Raw genomic sequence first — 21,316 nt, forward strand, 5'->3', positions numbered from 1 at the left:
AACCAAAAAATACGCAGAGAAAACTTCCTGGGTGCCACGCACCACTCTGCGTAAACATTATGACAACAACCCTGTGAGGCAGGTGCTACCCCGCATATGGGTGGGACGCTGAGGCAGAGGCTTTATAAACTCGCCCGCGCTCTGCAGCCTGACTGTGCCCCGAACCGCTGGGGGTGCGGCATCTCTCGTTTGGCCCCTTCCTCTGCCTCCCTGTCCTCCTATTATTTTCCAGTAGTGGTGCCAGGCTGCTCTGAGCTCCATCCTAGGAAGAGTGTTAGCTTCTGGGTCTCGTCCTGCTCTGGTGGCTGCCATTTGAACATCTTCATTTCATATATGATGTGAAGACGGTTGGTTGTTTTGGATGCTGTTGATGGGCTCTGCTAGCTCCATCGTTATAGGGGTCCCAAAGTCCTGTGTTTATCCTCAAATATCTACTGTCTGGAAGGTTATGGAAGCTCTAGGTGTAAAAAAAAGTCAATAAAAGCACATGTCAAATTTAAAGAAACATCAGGCTAGAGGTGATTAGACTGCTGTCGTCTACCATGTCCCTGAGAAGTGGGAGAAAGGCTTTTGAAAAAATATATTAGGAAATGAAACCAGAACCTGTCAGTTATGAGAAACAATAAAAGTAACTTTTTAAGCCATTCCATTTTATAGTCCAAACCATTATCAACCGTTTAGATGACCAGATTCCAGAGATACTAGAGGTATGAATGCCAGTGTTGGAAAGAGATGCACCCTTTGAAGATGTCCAGTTAGTTAATCATGGCAAAGGGATTCCCAAAGTAAAGTCAGTCTGCCATTAGTAATTCATTCCTACATCATGACTTTGGGAAGATCAAGTGGTAAGGCACACAAACCTGAATGATATAGCAGACCCTTGTAATAATCTAAGCCCTCTGGCCACCTGAATTTTAAATGACATATGTGAATAGCCTGCCTCATTCATTCTTTCAGTGAATTATTGAGCCCCTTCTATATGCCAGGCACGAGGCTTGACACTGGACACACTAGTGAACAAATAGTAGGCAGTCTCTACTCTCAGGGAACTTACTTGATAAATAATATGATTAGTATTTAATTATAATTGTGATAAATGCCACAAAGGAGAAGTATAATACGAAAAAGAACATACACCTGCGTGACTCGAGTTAGCCTGAAAGGTTAGAGAATGCTTCCTGGAGTAAGTGATGTTTAAGAGGGGATCTTAAGGGTGAGGAGGACTTAGCTAAGTGAGGAGAAGGGGTGGAGGGTGGAAATGGTGGTGCAGAAGGGACCGCACGTACTAAGTAAGGCCTTGGGATGGGAGGAGCAGGGGCGACTGGAGAACTGGGAGGCAGGCCTGTATGACTGGGGTGCAGCGGGAGTAGCAGGAGATGAGACCAGCAAGGTAGATCCTACTGCCTGTCTACACCAGCAGAGTTCTGTAAGCCCACTGGAATCTGTGAAGTACAGAAAGGCAGTCAGCCATTTCTTAGAAGCCCCAGCTTTAGAAGTCAAACATGGCAGTTGATTATGTGGGCTCATCTTTAGGAAGCACTCTCCTCTATTTCATAGACCAAATGAATTCGTATCATCCATCTACAGATGCCCAAATTGTACCAAGTATCTAATCACAGTAAGTCAAACCAGCCTGGCTGCCCTGTTGAACTAAACAGGCAGGAGGTGTAAATGACACATCACCGTCACACAGCAGACTCACCTGACCCCCACTTGAACATTAAAGCAATCATGAAACATCAGAGCTGGCATTACTACCATTGCCAGCCTCCCGCCCCAACCTCAGGAAGGTGAAACCAGTGGGGCAGGTACGTGTAGGTCTAGCATTCAATAAAACAAACCCCAAACACTCCACCTTGAAACCTCAAGCCTCGCTCAACCTTTGATCTCTTTGCAGTCAATCAAATCGGGCTCATTCTCACCTAAAAAAGGAATGCTCCAACAAACTCTCCCCACTACCTTTAGCAGATTGCTGTTTTTCAGAACTGCCTAGTGCTTTACAAACAATTGAGTCTCTTCCCTACCTTAGTAAGAAGGCATATTTTCACTCGACAGGTGAGGAAAGAAGCTGTGTTAAAAGACAAGTCCAGTGTCAAATGTCCAATGGGGGAAGGAGGGCTGCTGACAGAATTATGACACCAGGAACCTCATTCATCCCTGTGGCTTGTCAAAACCCAACCAGAATCACGGCTGGCACTGACCACTCTGTGTTTTTAATACTAATGCTTAACTGAGGCCTGCTTCCTTTCCTCCTCCATTATTCCTTCAGAAAATTTGTAGGAACTGGGTGCTAAGAACCCAACCAGAATCTTCTTACGTCTAATTTACACTGCATACCCCCAGAGCTGGAGTCTGTTACTGAGACAGTTTGTTAACATGCAGAGAAAATGATGTGATTCCAAGACTGTAACCCTGCTTCGTCTCTCTACCTGCATTGCCCCAATCCCTGTCATATAGCCACAGTTAAGGCAGCACACATTAGGAAGGAAATAGAAAAAGTATTTTGGCCTTCCTTCAAGCTCTTCATTTTGGACAAAATTAACTCAGAGAATATTCCATTAGCTATTACCCCAACACCCATGTTCTAGTCTCCTTTGAATCCACAGTGTAGCCTGTGTGGTGTTACTGGAATGGTCACTCTGTGAAGTTTACCCTAAACCTAAACAGGTACCAACATGTGAGGGGCAGTATGGCGAGGTGGTTAAGAACAGATACTTGAGTTAGGCTTCCCGGCCTTGTGATGGACAAGTGTCTTATCTTCTCTAAGCCTCAGTTTACTCGCCTATGAAGTGGGGATAATGCGATTGTGCTGAGGAGCAATCAGACAATGCATACAAATACACAGGAATCCTCAGTAAAGCTAACTATGATTATTGTTCCTCTATAAACAGGCAGGGTCCTGGAGCAAATGCCCTGTGTGCCCACTTCCTAGAGTCACCAACAAGTAATTTCTCTGTCCCAGGAAGATATTTATAGAGGTTTTTTGTTTTTTGTTTTTTGTTTTTTTTTAAGAGAAAAGTGAAGAGACTTGACATGAGACAAAGGAAAAACAAGTACCAGAATTGCAAAGTTAACATTTTTATTGAACTGAAATTGGTGTAGAACAACAGGGGCTACCACAGCTGCTGAGCTCAGTTAACAACTGACAAGTCCCTGTGACATTTTGCCTTCGAGAGTCCTAACATGGTTTGGGTGGAACAACTGAGAAACAGCGCAGATATATACGTATATATACTTTTTTAACACTTCAAAATATTTTGAAATGAGCCTGACAGCCTTGTTCAGTTTTTAGGTCACAAAGGACATTAACATCTTCTGTTGCCTTCATTTAGTAGTTTTCGGTTAATATCCTTTCCCAAAAGGTTCCTCTCAAAGCACTGGCTATAATTTCCCCCCTCTGGTACACAAGAAAAGGATTTAGTAACACTTAGGCAAGTAATAAACTGTAAGAACTTCAAAAGTAGTAAAGGCAAAAACCACACATACGTGACTCAACACTCACACTGCCTGAAAGACAATGAACTGGCTGAAGAGTTCCTGCCAAGCTCCAGAAGCAAAGAGCGCGCTGATGGAAGGGGTGAGGGAGCCAGGCGGAGTGTCGGAACAGATGGACCATTGTGCCTAAACCTTGTTTCAACATCTTGCTTCCAACGTGAAAATATGCATTTGTTTTACATAATAAAGTGAAATATTTTAAGGGAAAAGAAAACTCTTATAAAGGTTGAAAGATCAATCAGAGCTGAAGGAAAATTAATACTGGATTTAAAAAAATCAGCAAGTGGAGCAATGATATAAACTGACCACACCAGTTTCTTTTGTAAGAGCAAGTGCTGAACATCTATCACTACTTAGAACTGAAAGTATTCCAAGGGAAATAAATAACCAACGAGATAGGAAATGAAATCCCTACATAAAACAAAACCACATCAAGTTAATGTTATTTTTGGTTTGTATTAAATCAGTGGCTCATTAATCTATGGGTGTTGGTAAAAATCTTCAAGAGTGCTTCAAACTATTTTGGATGAAATGTGATGAAAAACAACACATCTCATTCTCTCATCTTGACAATGCTGTTTTACACTTACTATCTCTCTTAAAAAGAAAAAAAAAATACCCAAAAACTAAATTCTACCAGAGTAACTGATACTAAGTGGCCACCCATTCCTGCAGCAATTATTTGAGAGAATCTAAAAATCTTGCAGTCAGAGATGAAGAATGACTATAAATATTTTAATAGGCTCATGCCCATCTTCAAAAGAGATGCACCCTCGGGTAATAGCAGATTCAGAGATTTACAATTCTCAAATTTGCAACTGATAGACAGATAAATATTTTGCAAGGATCTGCCCAATGTACACAACAAACATCTAAATTAAGGCTTATATAGGTAGGTGGTCAAGTCTATGGGTGTGCAATGCTGGATTTTCATAAAGCATCTCCAGCTTCCATTATTACCCAATTTGTAAACCAGAAGATGTGCTGACGTAGGTGGGTAGGAGCTCCAAAGGCTAACAATTAACCAACTCGAAGGTGTGTTTGTAAACAAGTTCTGAGATAAGTTGGCAGTGAAACAATTGAGAGGGTGCCTCAAATGATGTAGAGAGGAAAGTGATTTGCACCTTGCTGACAGGGATGGGTTTAAAAAAAAAAAAAAAAAAGCCAACAGTTGAACTTCAGTTCAAGACTTTGAGATTTAGAGGCCTAAAAGTTTAGCGTTACTTTCAAGCCAATGGTTCTCACACTTCAGCTTGCAAACGCCACTTGGAGGTTACTGAGGAAAAAGTGGATACCTAGGCTCCATCTCCAGAGATTCTAATTTGGGTGATGCAAGTGGTCCAAGCACCTTGCTTTTGACAGACACCACTCATCTTTGATTAAAAAGTCAAGATGTCCAAGAAATGACACCAGACAAATCTCTCAGGAGACTCCACCATAATGATATGAGGACCAAATTTACCCAAGTTTCCTTTCCTATTTTTTTAAAATTTCAACTGAAAGTTTGAAATCAATGAACATTTAATAATGATTGTACCAATTCTGAGGTAAAAGGAAGAGCACCAGGGATTGCAATGCTAAAAGAAATCGAATTCCCTAGGGGTTCCACACTACATAGAAATCAAATTTCTGTGGTCATTGTGATAATGATAGTGCACAGGGTCTTGTTTCAGCTTTTGTATTGTATATTTTTCCTCTATGATCTACTCTTTCCAGTTAAAGTTTTAGAAGAACTCCAAAGAGAAAATTTCCTCTACATGCTATCTCAGGTTTTCTAGATCCCAACATTTTCTGGTTTACAGCGATACACAACAAAGTTACTTATTTATTTTTTTGGATGCTGGAGACAAACATCTTTATTAAAGATACCACCAAAATTTTGGCAAACATTTCAAAACATATTTGTAAACATAATGCTTCCCTTTTAAACTGGCAGCACTTGGAAAAACAATACGATAAGACAACACAACTTGAATCAACATTAGTTCAAAATCCTTGTATTTTTGACCACATAACTTATGTTCCCACATGAAAAATAAGTGATAGTTTAAATCAACGTCAACAGATAAACTCCATGAAATGAAAGTTTGTGCTGTTTGATGAATCACAGTATGTTATGGTTAAATATATCCACTCTTTTTTATATTCCTGGTACCCAGGATGAAAAAAAACTTTAAATATACATTTCATGTAGGTAATAGCTTCTTTGCATATCTCTCTTCAAAAAATACTTTATAGCAGTATATAAATAGGTTACCTACACGTTTAATTTTATAATTTTGCCCCAAAACTATAGATCTGTTTCATTTTCATAACATATCAATTTTGCCCAACATTAATAAAGCTGACAAACTGTTGAAATGGAAATGCTTTTGTCTTCCACGATAGAAGTAGTAATTTGACAGGAAGAAAAAACCTACAGTAACACTCGTCAGTTGTTTCACCTGAGCGTTTGGCCTACTGCGAGTAGCAGCTTTTTTTCCTCCATGCACGCTCACATCCACATCACCTCTGCACACATACAGGTCGAGCACACACTTTCAGACGCTGGTAGGCCACAGTGTGCTTCCCACTACTCTACTCAAGTGGGAAGCAGTGTAGCTAATGATTAACCACACTAGGTACACAACTAGCAAACACCTTAAGGCAACCATTGCAATGGGGGGTTAACTTGCAGGGCGGATTTACTGTTCTAGATTAACTCAGCCTGTATATACATATGTGTATACAGACTTACACACATACACATACTCATACACCTTTCTATTTCTTAACCCTCCAAAACAATGTTTTAATTTTTTTTGTATTTTGTGCAAATTTCTAAATAGTCTACCATTTAAGGCAAAGAGTTCGCATTAAGAAAGATCAGAAAATAGGCCTATGTTTATCCAAAAGCATTTCACCTTGAACGTTACTGTTTGTTTTTTTTTTAAACACACATAACTTTGAAGTGTGGACACTGGATCCCCAATATCTTAAAAAAAAATCATGTCTAATGACAAACACAGCTTTTTAAGGAAAAAAATTGATTTGAAGTTTAGACACTGGATCCCCAATATCTAAAAAAAAATTATTTCTATTGACAAACACAAGTCTTGAGGGGGAAAAAAGGACCAAAAAAGCAGCTTCAAAAATGCAAGGAAGCAAAAAGTAAAATGGGGGGAAAAAAGGTAACTCAAGTTTACTAATACTGAAACTTTCAACAGGCAAAGTTTCATTTTTTTAGAATTTGAGAGCAACTCATTTGGAATTTTAAATAAATAAGCTTAAGTTTATTCACATCTTCTGGTCCAAGCAGAGCTCTAGTGCCATGACTCTGCTTGCTGTTGGTCAAATTCACCTATTAGTCTTTTGATGTGAGCCAGCTTGTTATGAAGATACTCGCATCTGTATTTCTCTTCATGGTAATTGGGACTTGACTGCAGATGAAAAGAAGTGAGGAATTAGACCATGGAGTTTGTAACACTTCCCAACTACAGGTCAGAAAGCCAACAGTGATGCTACCTACCTGCTTTATCTTCTGATATTCTTGTAAGACTTCTTCATGAACATTCTACAAAATTAATATTCAGATATCAGAAAAGAACAACTTTTTTTGCAATATAAACAGTTAACACACTTGACAAGGCTGTGGGAAATATTGATGATGAATACAGTCTTATTTAAGGAGGGCAATTTGGCAACTGCTATCAAAATAGCTAATATAAAACTGACTCAGCACTTGAGCTTTTCTTTCTGATGTACTGGTGCCTGAGTGAAACGACACATTCACAGGGTTACCTGGTGCAGCACTGTTTGTAAAGCAAAAGAAAGTAAACAAAATCTAAATGTCCATTAATCCATACAAAGAATACTAAGAGGCCATTAAAGAAGTGCTTTATGGGTTTACATAAAGAAATTCTCTAAGATATATATTGTTTAGTGAAAAAAAGCAAAGTACAAAACAATTTATACAGTTTGATATCATTTTTGTAAGGGAGAAATAGAGATATTGTAAGAATTTCATTACTTCTAAGATGCACATTTCTTCTCATTTCAATGAAATCAGATAAATCATAATGAATCATAACTTACTGGAATATAAGACAATGGTGCATCTTATAATTGATGACATCTTAAATTCAATTAAATAGGGTATATTTGCAAATTTGTTTGTGTATATACATCTTATGTACACACAGACCTCTGAAAGAATACTCTGGAAGCCAGTAACTGTCTCTAGGGAGGAGAATCGGGTAGCAGGGGAAAATAGCTCACATCTGGTGTGCCATATAACCTGATGCACCATGGATCTAAGCAGTTTCCAAATGCTTACATTTTTTCTGCACAACTCTATAATCACCTCATTTTATGGATAGGGATTTTGAGAACTTAAGGCAAGTTAAGTAACTTCCCCAAGGTCACATAAGTGGAGTAGAGCTGAGAATCAAATCCAAGCAGTCTGGCTTCAGGGCCTGCTCCTAACCACTGAGCAATCCTTAGAATTACATTTCAGTTTAAATATACTCACTGGTGCACTAGTAAGTAAGAAAGTAAGTAAATAAACAGATAGACAGACAGACAGACAGACAGACCTGAACCACCATATTACTGACCTCTTGCACCCCCAGCCACTCAACTCTGGCAAAGTCTTCTCTAACTCTAGGCAGCTATTTTAAAAGAGTAAGGCCCACGGATAGAAGACATAATGAGTCCCTGGGGCACAGATGCTCTCAGGCTGTTTTCCCCGATGCGGGAAAACCCACCCAGTCTCTCTCGTCAGTTCCCATCAGAACAGTGGGCCAGGATGGAGGCACCACTGACGGCTGTGAAGTGTGACAAAGTTATCTGTCCTACACAAGGAGGGAAACACCCATTTATATCAAGCCTTTGGCTAAGAACCATAAGAACAATCAGTAGACGGGTCAGGCTTCTACTGCTCTCTGTCAGCTGCAATAACATTACCACCTAAACCAGGGAAGTGAAAACAGATTAATACCTGGTAACAAACGTCAGTCTCTGGAATAGCACCAAGTTTTTCTTCATTTAAGCCCCAAACCTTAACATAGTATTGGGAAATAGCACCAGATCTAAGAGCTATAGTCTAAGTTGAGTTGGTAATGCAGTCAAATATTTTGATGAATCCCAAATCCAGCCTTTTCTCACTATTTAGTTGTCTGCATTTTTCTCAATGCACATTATGCTATTTATTTAAGTATGTATTATACATTTTATACATATTATGTTTATATAAAAAATTTTTTTCCCTTCACTGGCAGAAACAGAAGCTGGTGTTTACCTATTCTCAAGAACTATTTCAAATATTGATTTTCCTAGCTAATTTTAAATGAAGGACAAAAGCTGCAGAGCATCTGGTCTGTGAGAGGACTTGCTCTGAAGACCAGTGGGATGCCTGGGGATGGGCAAGGCAGAGAAAGAAAGAAGGTAAAATATGAAAGCCAGTCCATCTAGGAACAAATGTGTTTACCTGATACTCTTTTGAGCCCGGAGAAAGGCGCTTTCGTTGTGCATCCAGTTTGATAAATCTTCTAGCCACAGTCTCCATCCTGGCATGCAAGGCCCTGTACTCATCATACTCAGCGTTGAAGTCATCCTTGTAATTCTGGCGTTGCTCATAGGAGACAATAGCAATGTATTTTCTAAGATGAAGAAAGATAAATGGAGAGTAGTACAGAACAGACATGATGCCTGAGTCTGAGATTTAAACCAGACATTGAATGCCACCCTGCCACTGCCTGCTGCCTTGCCACTCCTTCAAAGATGTTTCAGGTGAAATTATCCCACAGAACGTAAGAATGTCGGTGAAGGAGAGTGTAAAACAACATGGTGGGACTGGAATTAAAGTGCAACCAGAAGAAAACACTTACACAGATGTAGCTTCCTAAACCTTTCTCCACCCCAAGTAATTTACTACCATGCTAGTGGCAGCAGCCAGCCCATCTGTTACGAGTCACATGGAGACAGAAGGCCTAGGGGGTAATTGAAACCAGGAGAATGTCACACAGTCACTAAGTGCTGAAGTCAGAGCTCTCTCCAGACCTACTGCTTTATAAGAGAGAGTCTGTCTTTCAGTCTTTCACACCTGCTGCCAGCAAGGTGCCTCAGACTTGTTCCCTCTCTCCCTTTCCTCCCATTTCTGACTGGGCAAACATAAAATACAAAAGAGGAATTGTTTTTATCATTTTTAAAAAGTGAGAGTTAGACCATGAAAAATAAAGGAAAAAAAGGTATATTTCTCTAGTTCTTCTCAAACAGTGAAGTGTCATATTATGTATAACAGAAAGGCAGTTTTATACTATTCATTTAACTTACTTTCTTAATAAAAATGCCACAGATGTTTTACCTTAGGGTGTGATTATACCTCTAGGGACCTGGTGAATGAAGGCCATCTTCCCAGAGTGTCAGTTTATTCAGTGGTGGTTAAGTACATTGAAACAGCATTTTAATATTAAAGTTAATATGATTTGTTTGTAGATCTGGGCCTGAGTCTTTGCACTCTGTGCTCCTGTCATGGAATGCAAAATTCCCTTGACTTTTTGAGGTAAAAATTGAGATTCCAAAGCAATTTCAGGTAGGTGGAAGGAGCTTCAGGTTGCTCCCAGGGGGTGCACATATATTCTTCATGGTGGGAAGACCTTGGGAGTTCAGTCCTTTCTGAAATGGTTTTAGACAATCCTACAAGTTTTAATTAAAATGCAATAAATAGCACAGATGCCTAGTTGGAAATGTGAGAAAAGTCCTTAATTAGCAACCTTAATGTCCTCATTAATATTTTTATTTGTGCTGAGTTAGACAGTGTGGGGGTTTAATTTCCTAAGTGTAACTGAGACAGTGGTATTATGCTGATTTAAGGCTGCCCTGCTAGTGTCCTTGCTATAAAAGGAACAGCACCAGCCAGCAGTGAAGCAGTCCTCTCTAGACAGGCTGACCTGACTGCACACCCGAGAAGGGCCCCGGGGAGAAAGAGGTTCCTGGGGATAAGCATATGCAAGCAAAACGGCTGAAGCAACAGTGAAACTCAGGTTCAACTTGTTATATAAAATGTTTATCCCACTTTCTCAAAATTACACCCAAGGCCACACCCTCTGTATTTTATTTAATAGTCCTCGTAGGGGAAAATGCCAAACTAGCCAAGAGTTGTGTTGCTATTATAGAAAATTATTTAGTTACACTGGCACTGAAATGAAAAGTATTTCACTATTTTAACAAAAATTGTTAGCAGTTCTATAGTTGGCTCTCAATGTGGTAATGGAATAAAATGTTAAACACTTTGGATAATTCATAACCACAAGTAACAGAATTATTCTTATTATATAAAAAATAGGAATTCTGTGGTTAAGTATGAGTTATTCAGAAGCTGATCATGAAAGATTTATAGTATGTCCTTTTGGTTTTCTTAAGAAACAAGTCTAAGTTCTGTATTTTTGGTGATTTTTCTGAAAATTCATGCTTTCTCACCATTTTAAGAAAATCTGCAGATTTAAATGATAGCTTTTCGTTAAAATAAATTGCTTTTGCTTAAATAAATTAAGCAAACAATCACATAGGTTATGTGCTTTCATGATTTTTAAGAGAACATGACAAATATACAGAAATGAGCTGAGGCAGATGCAGCAACCATCCAACCATCCGTAGATCAGTTAGTTAAAAACAAGTTTTTAAATACAGAATTAACTGCTTAAGTTGACAAAACACAGCAACACTCTGAATCCACAGGGGAAAGGTTAGAATTATTTTTCAGTCTCCCTATAGGATGCTGTCCTATGTGACAGGCATACAGCATTACTACAAAAAAGAGGAATTCAAAATCAGTCACAAGAGAATGAGAGCACAGTACTGCAGCTGTTATTTGAGGGGGCCAACTTTCACAAGAGTTTTAAGGAAATGCATTTGGAGAGGTGAACCCCCTCATCAGTGCAGCCAGGCACTATCCCCCAACCGTCCCCGCCTGGGCCAACTCAGTAGTAGCAGCTTTTCACGCTTCCCCACAGAACTCCAAAACCATGTATGACCTCAGATGAGAGAGTCCTCAGCATGGTTTCTTGGGTTCCTTTTAGTTAAGAGATGATAACCAGCACTATGGTTTCATGCTATATCATTCCCCAATAAGTAAAGCTTTCACCACTACTGTTAAGCAAAAGTAACAACAATGTTCTCAACTCTAGAAATGAACATTTTATGGGACATGGAACACTAAACAGCATAGCTTAACTTTGTCCACCATGAGGCGCTACTAAATGTTCATTAGTAAATGTTCATACAGTCCAGATTCCATTTTCCAGTCTACATTCAAGCTATGTGCACATTTGTCCATTTTCAAAGCTATCTGCAGTCAAATCTGTCTGCTCTCTCACTCTCCGTTTTTCCAGGCTCTTGCAATTTAATTATTTTCTTCATATAGAAGCCTTTGAATCTATCAAAAAGCTAGAATTATGTGTCCAAGTTATAATTTCTGTGATAACCAGTTAAAAAAAGGCCCCAGCTCAGCATTTAGCAACTTGTTGTCATAACAAGAAGACCATTATAACCAGTATTGAAATGAAATGATCACACTTTACTGTCCTCTCCTCTTAAAATTAATTTGAAGGCAAAGCTTTATGTAAATAAAACTCCATCTATCTCTAATTAACTTAAACCTCTAAGAGGTTTAAGCACTTTATCAGTAATAAACTGTCCCTTTGGGGGGCTCAAGTGAATGACTTGTGCATTGATAGACTGTCAGCTTTGAAGAGTCAGATCCCTGAAATCTTCCAAAATCAAAAGCTTGGCTTGGCTCTGGAACAAAGGACAAGCTTCTCTATATTTAAAGGCTACGGAGCAGAGCTCAGAGCAGGGGGAGGCACAACCTGCTCAAGCCGACAAGGGTGGACTGGGGACGAGCAGGCTTAATGGCAGCCTTTCAATTGCAGGGGTGGCTCCAGGACTCTGTTTCTGCAACTTCTTTTCTCATTTGCAAATTATGGGAAAAGAATTTGCAAACTTTCTAAAATTAAACAGTTCTCTCCCATCAGCAGACATCTGAACTTACATCAAATAATCTGGGAGTTCAATTGTTGAGGAAGGCTCCATGGAGGCAGTGCAACCCTCTTTAACTCCTACAAAGAAAAAAAAATTCAAGCGTTCACCAAACAGTATGGTTATAAACTGCCTATAATTCTAAAATGGATCAGAAACATCTGGAACACTTTTCCTCAAATTCTATTCTTCCATCTCAATGAGCAACAGTGAGCAAGGAATACAATTGAACACGAACAATAGAGGCCCTATGACCAGCGCCAGCAGAACCGACGCCAGGCATTGAAAGCACCCTGGCTACTGCAGTGTCTGCACAATAAAGGAATTCCATCTTAACCCAAGGTCAACCTTCTATTCTTTCAACAACAGTTGTGGCATCTGCCCAGCAATTCAAAGATTGTGGTGGCAGATGCAGCCAGACAATGGGAGATACAAATTTTACATCAACATCTACTTTTCATAGGATTCAAACAAGGCAGATGAGATAATGAAGTCAGGTAGCAGACTGCTTCGATCACTGTATTTTTACTGCTATTCTTTTCGTATGCAGACAGTGGATTAAGCAGGAAGTTTCCCCATTAGTTTAAAGTAATTTAAAATAAGATATTAGTGGACCCCAATTTCTACTCTAATCTCTAACCCTCATAATACTATACAGATTTGTTTTTAAGGGGACAGAATAAATAGATAAATAAATAAAGGACCAGTCACTCAGGACTACACTGTGGAAGTGTGTAAAATCCCTCAGTATTCCATTTGTTTGAACATACCATTTCCAGAGGGTATGTTAGACTTTTTAATTAGGGTAATTTTTTTTTTCATTCAAAGTAGAATTAAACTAATAATTCAAATCCTAACTCTACCTGCTGGCAAAACACACATGTTCAATATAAAACAAGAGTAAGCATTTAACGATTTCTTGGTTTAATATTTTAAAGGACAAAGCACACTAAACAAATTATGCAGACTCTGCGGGCTGTGTGTGTGTGTGTGAGAGAGAGAGAGAGAGAGAGAAAGAGAGAGAGAGAAAGAGAGAAAGAAAGGAAAGGGGAAGGAAAGGGAAGGGGAGGGGAAGGGGAAGGGAAGGGAAGGGAAGGGAAGGGAAGGGAAGGGAAGGGTAAGAAGGAAGGGAAGGGGAGGGGGAGGGAAGGGAAGGGAAGGGAAGAAAGAAAGAAAGAAAGAAAGAAAGAAAGAAAGAAAGAAAGAAACAGACATTAATTCAGGTTTCGGTAAAAGTTTGTTTTTACAGTAGCCTGAGTCTTAAAGGAAAAGATGTCAGGTCAAGTGCATGTCACCTGGCTTCTCCTTTGCCACAGACACCAGATAAATTCCAACAGACGCAGCAGATATGGGTCTGAATCTATTCTCAGTTTGTGATACTCTCAATTGGCTGAGAAAGGTACTACACCCTCAGTGAAGGATTCAGAGACTGGGTCTGCTTCTCTAGGATTCTAACTCTGAGAAAACTCAAACTGTGCTATAGGTCTCAGCATTTTGAGATGAAGTCCTCCCAGCACTAACTAGCTTCTGACTCAGGATTACCATCTGACGGTTTGAAATGTGGAGAGCGGGGCATACCTAGGAACCTGGCTTACTCACTCTGAACATGAGGTTTTATTAACTCTTGCCTTTTTCTGATCTCGCAAATTCAAGTACGCTAGTGTTGGTGGTTAAAAGCTTACACCTACCTCTTGGGCCACTATATGCTACCATACTGACCTAAATATTTTAACAGATATGCTTTGACACACAATACACTCAGTCTAGGTCAATAAAGGCACTGCATTATACTATTCAATAATCAAAGCTGCTCTCCTATGGCAAAAATGGTCAGTTAAATCTAAGGATTACAGACTTTCAGTATTATGGGCAAATTACAGAAAGATAACACTCCTTCAACTCTAATCATTAAAGTACCTTTTCTAAATTTGTGTTTTCCTGGGGAATTCTGCCATAGTTATGCTATGTTTAAAACTAGAAGCAATGCTAAATGATGGGCTAGGATCTTCTATATGCTGGTATGCATGATATTAAGTTTTAGAAGACTATCTAAAAAAAAGCTAATTGTGTCACTAGGTTTTAAAGATCACTACACTTCAAGTAAGCAGTCTTGTACTGTTTAGTTTTTCTTTAGAGGTAAAGCATTATTTTGTGGTTCTTTTGGTCTCCAGATATTTGACTTTTAAAGCTTCCAAAAGCTTGAAATGGTTAAATGTATTAAAAACAATTGATGTTTACCAAAACGGTGTTCTCAAAATTGGAAAAAAAAATTTTCTAAGATCTACCGAGTTAATCACCAACAGCCTTGCACAAGACAAATTGCTTTCACATTGAATGAAGATGATGTTTTGGATATGCATATGTAATTTTACCTTCCTTGTTTTGTAAAGAATTTGACATTTCCCCTGTGCTATTATTAATTAAAGCAGGACTGACCCTGTTTCTTTGGCATAGAAGGAAATGAATATTTTTATTGCTAGTTGTATGTCTGGTTAAATCAGTTCAAGAATGGCATATAATAGGTCATGTTGAGGCTGCACAATACTGCGACAGCTCTGAAAAGAGCAACAAAGTCCATCTTCTAAGAGGGGGTCTCTGGAGGATGACAGGGTCATTTTCAAATGTCACCATTTTATTAACAAATATAGAAATCAAGTTTAATAGTTGGCTAAAAAGAGACAGAAAATAACTGCTGTAAACTGCAAGAAAAAGAACTGCTCAATAGCACCATACTAAGATTAATAACTAAATGGATGGTCATTTGATAAAGAAGCATTATTAATTATAAACAGCATAATCTCACACTCATGACAGTCCCCCTTTCCTGTTCATTTAATCCATGTAGTCGGTTTTTACAAATGTAAAATACCTTCATTGGAATCTGGACTGGAGTTGTTCAGCTTGGCAATTTCCTCTTCTCTTTTAAGGTCCTCCTCCTTTTCCTCAATCATCTCAGTGTCATGCTTTTTTATTTGGTCCTTTTCCTTGTGTTTTTTAGACTTCTTCTTGGACTTTTTGTGAGACAAATGGTTTTCTTCCATAGGCTTTGGACACTTTAGTAGAACTGAACCAGGGGGTAAGGTTTCCAGAGAAGTCCTAGAGGTATATTTGTCTTGCTGGTCCTCATAGATACTACCGTTTTGACTAAAACTGTCAACAGGTAGGTCTTGAGTCCCCCGGCCTTCTGGAGTGCTAGGGGAGTTGGAGTTAGAGTTTACAGTCTGAGGTGGATTGGAGACAGGCAGGTGGGTTGAAGGCAGCGGCGGAGGGGTAGGGATGGCAGCAGCTGCAGGGGGCGGCAGGAGGCCTGCAGCAGATTTTTCATTGGTGGGATTCAAATGACCATTTAATGTTGGCGGCACTCTACTTGTCAGGTGAGATATTCGAGCTTTTTTATTCATTAAAGGATCAATGAAATCTGAATCTAAAAGCCGTTTCTGGTGGGGGAATAAACAGGGAAAAAAAATGAGCCAGTTTGCACTAAAATTCAATATATGTGTTACTCGTTACTATATGAACAATTTTATTCATACTTAAATTTATAACCAATTTAAATTCATCATCAGTGTTGTGTTAACCATTCTCTAAGCTTAAGCACAAACAATATACAATAAGTTTTCCTGTCTAAGGTGAAAAAGCAGAATCTGGCAATATGTTTCTTGGAGTACTTAACACTTTCAGATAATACAGCCCCACCCTAAGAGACTTGAGAGACTAGCCCAATTTATGTGGATTATACTACTCAGGAGTGTATTAAATAGAGGTGGCCTCCTTCCTCTGCTGGCCAGAGCTGACCTAGCTATATTCAGTGAGATGAGGGAGCAGTTTCTACCATTGTCGGTTGTCAGAACCAACAAGGGTAGGTAAAGGGCAATAAGTCTACACTTCTTTGATGTCTTCTAATGTTTTAGGACGCTCCAGTTACAAATATTTTGGCTGTCATTTGTTATGTCACCTGTGTTAAGATAAGAACAACCATCATCTTCGGAATAATTGCTCTATGTATGTCTATCAATGCTGAAATACTATCCAATTTCTTCCTCCTTAAATATATCTCTTTGCTGGATTGGAAGATAAGTCTTAATAACTGGTCCATAAAAATGATGTGGAATTACCATTTCAAAAAATTTTAAAAACTATGCTAATATTGGCCCAATCCAGCAACAACAATAACTATTTAAATTAAAAAGTAAATTCAGATAGTTGAAAAGTACAAAGCATACATCCAATGTAATACTGTGGCTTAAACTTCAGCTTGGAAGAGACTAATAGTTAATCATCACATTAATTTATTCTGTGTTCAATTCAGCACCATTGATCTCACACCCAGTATATAATTAGATCAGAGTATAAGCAGCTTTATAGTAGTTGGCATTTGAGGCTTCTACAGACAACATACATGCAAGGACAGAGCTGCTTTTATTTTGTTCCTCCTCTGTTCCTCACAATAGGTTTCTAACATTTTCTGACATGTGAATAGCCTTTTGCCCAGGGCATGCTTACTGTTCTCCACACATCTGTCCCATCTCCCTAAGCCTTGGGAGGGGGTCCAGAGAGAGGAGCACTCTGTCGGCAGTCCTGGGATAGAGAGATCTGCCTCCCTGCCAGTCCCAAAGACCTGAGAGAAGTCAAGGTTGTCTGAGAACCAGGTGGGCTTGAACTCTTAGACTGCCCAGGATCTCTCCACCTTTTTCAAACGGAATCTCTTTGGGGGAACTCTATGCTGGAATGGAGTTTAACTGGAATATTCTGCTTGGGTCTAATCAAAAAGTGCTTTAAGAAAGCATACATGAAAATGGCAGAATTTTTTATTTGCTTATTTTAAAAACATTTTTCCCTAAGAATATTTTTCTGGAACGTGCTTCAGATAAATTTAAGTATCTTCAATTTTCTATATGATCTAAGACTGGATATGGGACTGGGTACATCTTCTAGTTAGTGTAATGGAAAAGTAGATAATCTTGCAACAAAATGTAAACTTTAAGAATTGCAAAGCCAGGTAGACATGAAGTACTTTGACAAGCAGTGCTATGTAGTGGAAAAGAGTTCTGGACTGGGAGCTGGGGCCTGTATTCTAGAGTGAGCTCTGTCATGAACTACCTACGTGACTTTGGGTAGGGAAGCTGTGGAGTTTTTCTGGGCCTCATTTCTCTCCTGTATGAATCAGACAATCTAAACAAAGTGGCCACTTAAGTCCATTATGCTTTAGATAATTTTATGAACTACCTGAGGAGAAGATGCAGTGTCTCTACTAGAACATACAGGAGATTCTGAACGGCTGGTGCTGGCAGCATTCTGAGATGGATTTAGTTTTCTGTAAATGACACACATATTCCAGTTAGGGAGACAATTTTCGAACGTTCATGATAGAAAGCTTACCCTTGCTTCTTTTTTCCTATCTCAACACTAAAATAACAGTGACTAAAAAATTATTTGCATAATTTTTTGAAGGAAAAAAAAAAAGAACTTACCTCGAGAGCACTGATTCTAATGACCGTCTGTCTATTTCATTGTATCCAGGCCAGTCTCTTTGAAGCTCTTTAAAAACATAATCCTTTAAGGTATATGAGAGGTCCTTAGGATTCAGATTGGCTACCTGGTAAATAGTGTGAAAACAAAGCATTAGATCTTTTTGCTATTTCCTAACCTAAAACAGGAAACCTTTTGGATTTATACTGAAAATAACTATACCAATTGGTCCCAAAGGGACCGCTAGTTTTGCATATACCAGATCTCAATAAAAGCTTATATGACTTCACTTGGGGAGTTAAATAAAACCTTATATAAATAGTTAAAAAAAAATCTTCCCCCTGGATGGCCACTGCATTTGTCAAAGAGTAACCCTACATTATGTAAAAAGTAGAGGAAGATTTTTTAAATCAATTCTTTTTTTCTAGTTAAAGGAATCTAAATAGTTTTGTTAACAACTTCATTATTTATTTCTGGCAATTGACTCCATTACTTTTGAGTCACAGTACAAGTCCTTGATCACTTGCATTAAGCAGAAACCAAATAGTGCCCATACGTTAGTTTACAAACTTTCCCTTCAGTAATTTCCAGAAATTATCTCCATAAATAGTGTCATTTCTGATAACCTTGTCTGTCATTTTCTTGACTTGCTAAAGTTTGCACCTAAAAGCTGTCTTTCTCCTGAAGAACCACTTTTTCAAAGTCTTCAAAATGCCTCAAAACCAATAAATATAAATATAAACCAAAATAACCCCCAAATTACTATGATTAGTCAGCCAGTTTATTTCCAAGTGTAATCTTTTCTTATCCCTTAACTATAATTCTTTTAGAAGACCTAGGCTCCATTAACAACACAAATGTACAGATTCAGGGGCCAGACCAAGAGTCTGGCAGAAAGATATTCTTCTGGTCATTTCCCACTGCAATGGTCTTTTTTTTTTTTTTTAAATAACTTCACTTATTTCTGTGTCTTTTAAAAGTACTATCAAATATATTATAGTAGTTCATGCTTTTCTCATAGCTAAGCTGAATACTAACATTAAAGTTGATTTAAGTATAAAATGATAGGCTTATGTTAAAATTCAAATTTGAAAATAAATTAACATGAGATATAGCTGGATTTCTCAAAGTGGAATAAATACAATCTTCAAGACTTCCTATTATCCCCAGCACCACACATACTGACAACATCCTAACCCTTCTCTAGACTTCTGTAGTGGAATCTTCTTGTTTCCGCCTCCTCCCTCAGGGCCTTTTTTCTCAAGTCTCCTCTGCTCACTCCTTTCTATGCTGGAGTGCTTAGGACCTGTCTTCTGCCTTGTTTTCTTCATTATCCACATTTCCTCCTAAGAGTATTTCACTCAGCTTTAAGGTTTTCAATATCCAATTGGTATTTTGCTAGCTCTTAATTTACAATTCCAGCTCCAAATGTCCTCTGAACACCAGACTCTTATATGTAACTACCTACTGAATATCCATCTCCATTTGGATATGTCTAATAGACATTTTCCAAACAGAATGTATGTAAGGCAGGATTCCTGATTCTCACCCCCATCCCCTTATACTTGTCCCTTTTCCATCCCTCTCCATCAGTCAAAGGCTCAATATCCATTCAGTTGCTCCATTTACTTGATCTAGAGTGAAGACCAGGAACTGGCATTTTTAAAAAGCTCCCTAAGGTATTCTAATAGGCAGCTAGGGTGAGACTATGCTCTAGATTCTACCAAATAATCAACAGTAATGACATTCATGTCCTACTTGCTCAGGAATTAAGTATACCTAACACTTTAAAATTCTGTCTATATTCATACACTCACTCCTGTAACCACTGACATATGTCAGTAGTAGCCTCTGTGTGTACGGCCATCATTTTGCCTTCTTATCCTCTAACCTAGGAGGTAATTTACAACCTTTCTGAAGATTCATTCACCAAATATTTAGTGACCTGAACTGCCCCCTTTCCCTAAGTAAAAAATTGAACACACACACCCACACCCTCATCCTCATCCATTCTTTCATCCTGTCTCTTGAGCTCTTAAAACTGTTATGTAACATATGGATTTAAATTAAGTGTTTTCAAAAAGTGCTCGAATGATTAATAACATCCTTGAGATCGCCCAAGATAATCTTGAGGATAGGCTAACCCAGAAATGGAGATTACACTTTTACTCTTTCATGACAGTTGGTATCATGTTTTGAATATAAGAGAAAATAAATGAAAAAACAGACTTAAAAGTATTATTATTTGAATAATAGATGAAAACCTGCAGGGTTTTTTTTAAATGATGAAATTTAAGAACAACTTTGGAAATATTACTGCTTTAGAAAAAAAATAGACAAAGTAGACTAAAGCAGGTGGATTTGAATGCTAATCAATATTTATGACCCAAAGTCAGTCTGAAAAATATAGGAAGCCACAGTCTGGTGAACTGTTGACTTTAACTTTATATTTAAGCTTGTGATTATAAGGTAACTGACCAGAGCTAATAGTTTTCACCTTCATATTCTTTAATGAAGACAGGTGATTGATTTCAGCATACCCAAAGGCGGAGTATTACAGGCAAAAAGAGCAAGCAGGGCAAGACACATTCAGTAGGTATTCAGTAGGTAAAGACATTCTAGCCAACACCAACCAAAGGGTGATTAAAAAAAAAAAATTGTATAGCTTCATCTACATAAACCAATAAAAATTATGACAATAGTTTAGGTGATTCAAGACTTGTTTATTCTTCTCATAGAATTTCAGGGCAAAATTTGTTTGAAGACAATGACTCAAAGCTTTTTAAATTAATAATTAAGAAGCCTCTAACTTATAAAACCTGGCATAAATACCCACATTTCAGTTATTGTTTAATTAAATGTTTAAGACAAGAGATTTAATAATCAGGAGGTATATTTCATATGCCATTGATCAAAATAATTCTGAAATTACTCTACCTCACTAATGATGAAAACAACAACAAGCCTTCTTAAATAAACTTCCCAACAAGAAGGTGAGTGGAAGGAGCTGTCCCCAGCTGTCCTCACCTGTTGCAGAATTGCTCCGAGGGAGTTCTTGTCTTTCTGATTGACACCATCTTTCTGCAGTCGAGCCAGCAGCTCAGGTTTCTTGTAGGCCTTCAGCGCCAGTAAGTGGATTACCCTGTCCCGATATGGCCGCTGGGAAACGCTGCTGCTGTTGTGTATCTTTCGAATCGTATTTGCAGGGTTCATGGGGGTTGACCTTTTTCTTTCAGGCACTGCATCTGAAACAGCTTGAGGTGCTTTCCGAATTTGTACTCTTTTCCCTAAGTCCAGTAGAAATGACACTTACACATTTGCGGGTAATAATATAATA

General features: G+C 38.5%; 1 protein-coding gene across 1 annotated transcript in view; it reads right to left on the reverse strand.

Moving 5' to 3' along the window:
* Positions 1 to 3,062: 3,062 nt before the first annotated feature.
* ELL2 (elongation factor for RNA polymerase II 2) overlaps positions 3,063 to 21,316 on the reverse strand; it is a 70,747-nt gene continuing 52,493 nt past the window's right edge. The window contains exons 5-12 of the mRNA XM_032476401.1: positions 21,007 to 21,266; positions 17,982 to 18,106; positions 17,737 to 17,824; positions 15,380 to 15,947; positions 12,524 to 12,590; positions 8,963 to 9,134; positions 7,004 to 7,048; positions 3,063 to 6,914 (exon numbers count right to left, since the gene is read on the reverse strand). Of these exons, the coding sequence (XP_032332292.1) occupies positions 6,798 to 6,914; positions 7,004 to 7,048; positions 8,963 to 9,134; positions 12,524 to 12,590; positions 15,380 to 15,947; positions 17,737 to 17,824; positions 17,982 to 18,106; positions 21,007 to 21,266 (1,442 nt within the window). The 3' untranslated portion in view covers positions 3,063 to 6,797. The remainder of the gene's footprint in view (positions 6,915 to 7,003; positions 7,049 to 8,962; positions 9,135 to 12,523; positions 12,591 to 15,379; positions 15,948 to 17,736; positions 17,825 to 17,981; positions 18,107 to 21,006; positions 21,267 to 21,316) is intronic.

Source organism: Camelus ferus, chromosome 3 (assembly GCF_009834535.1).
Source record: "Camelus ferus isolate YT-003-E chromosome 3, BCGSAC_Cfer_1.0, whole genome shotgun sequence".
NCBI classification, from domain to species: Eukaryota; Metazoa; Chordata; class Mammalia; order Artiodactyla; family Camelidae; genus Camelus; species Camelus ferus.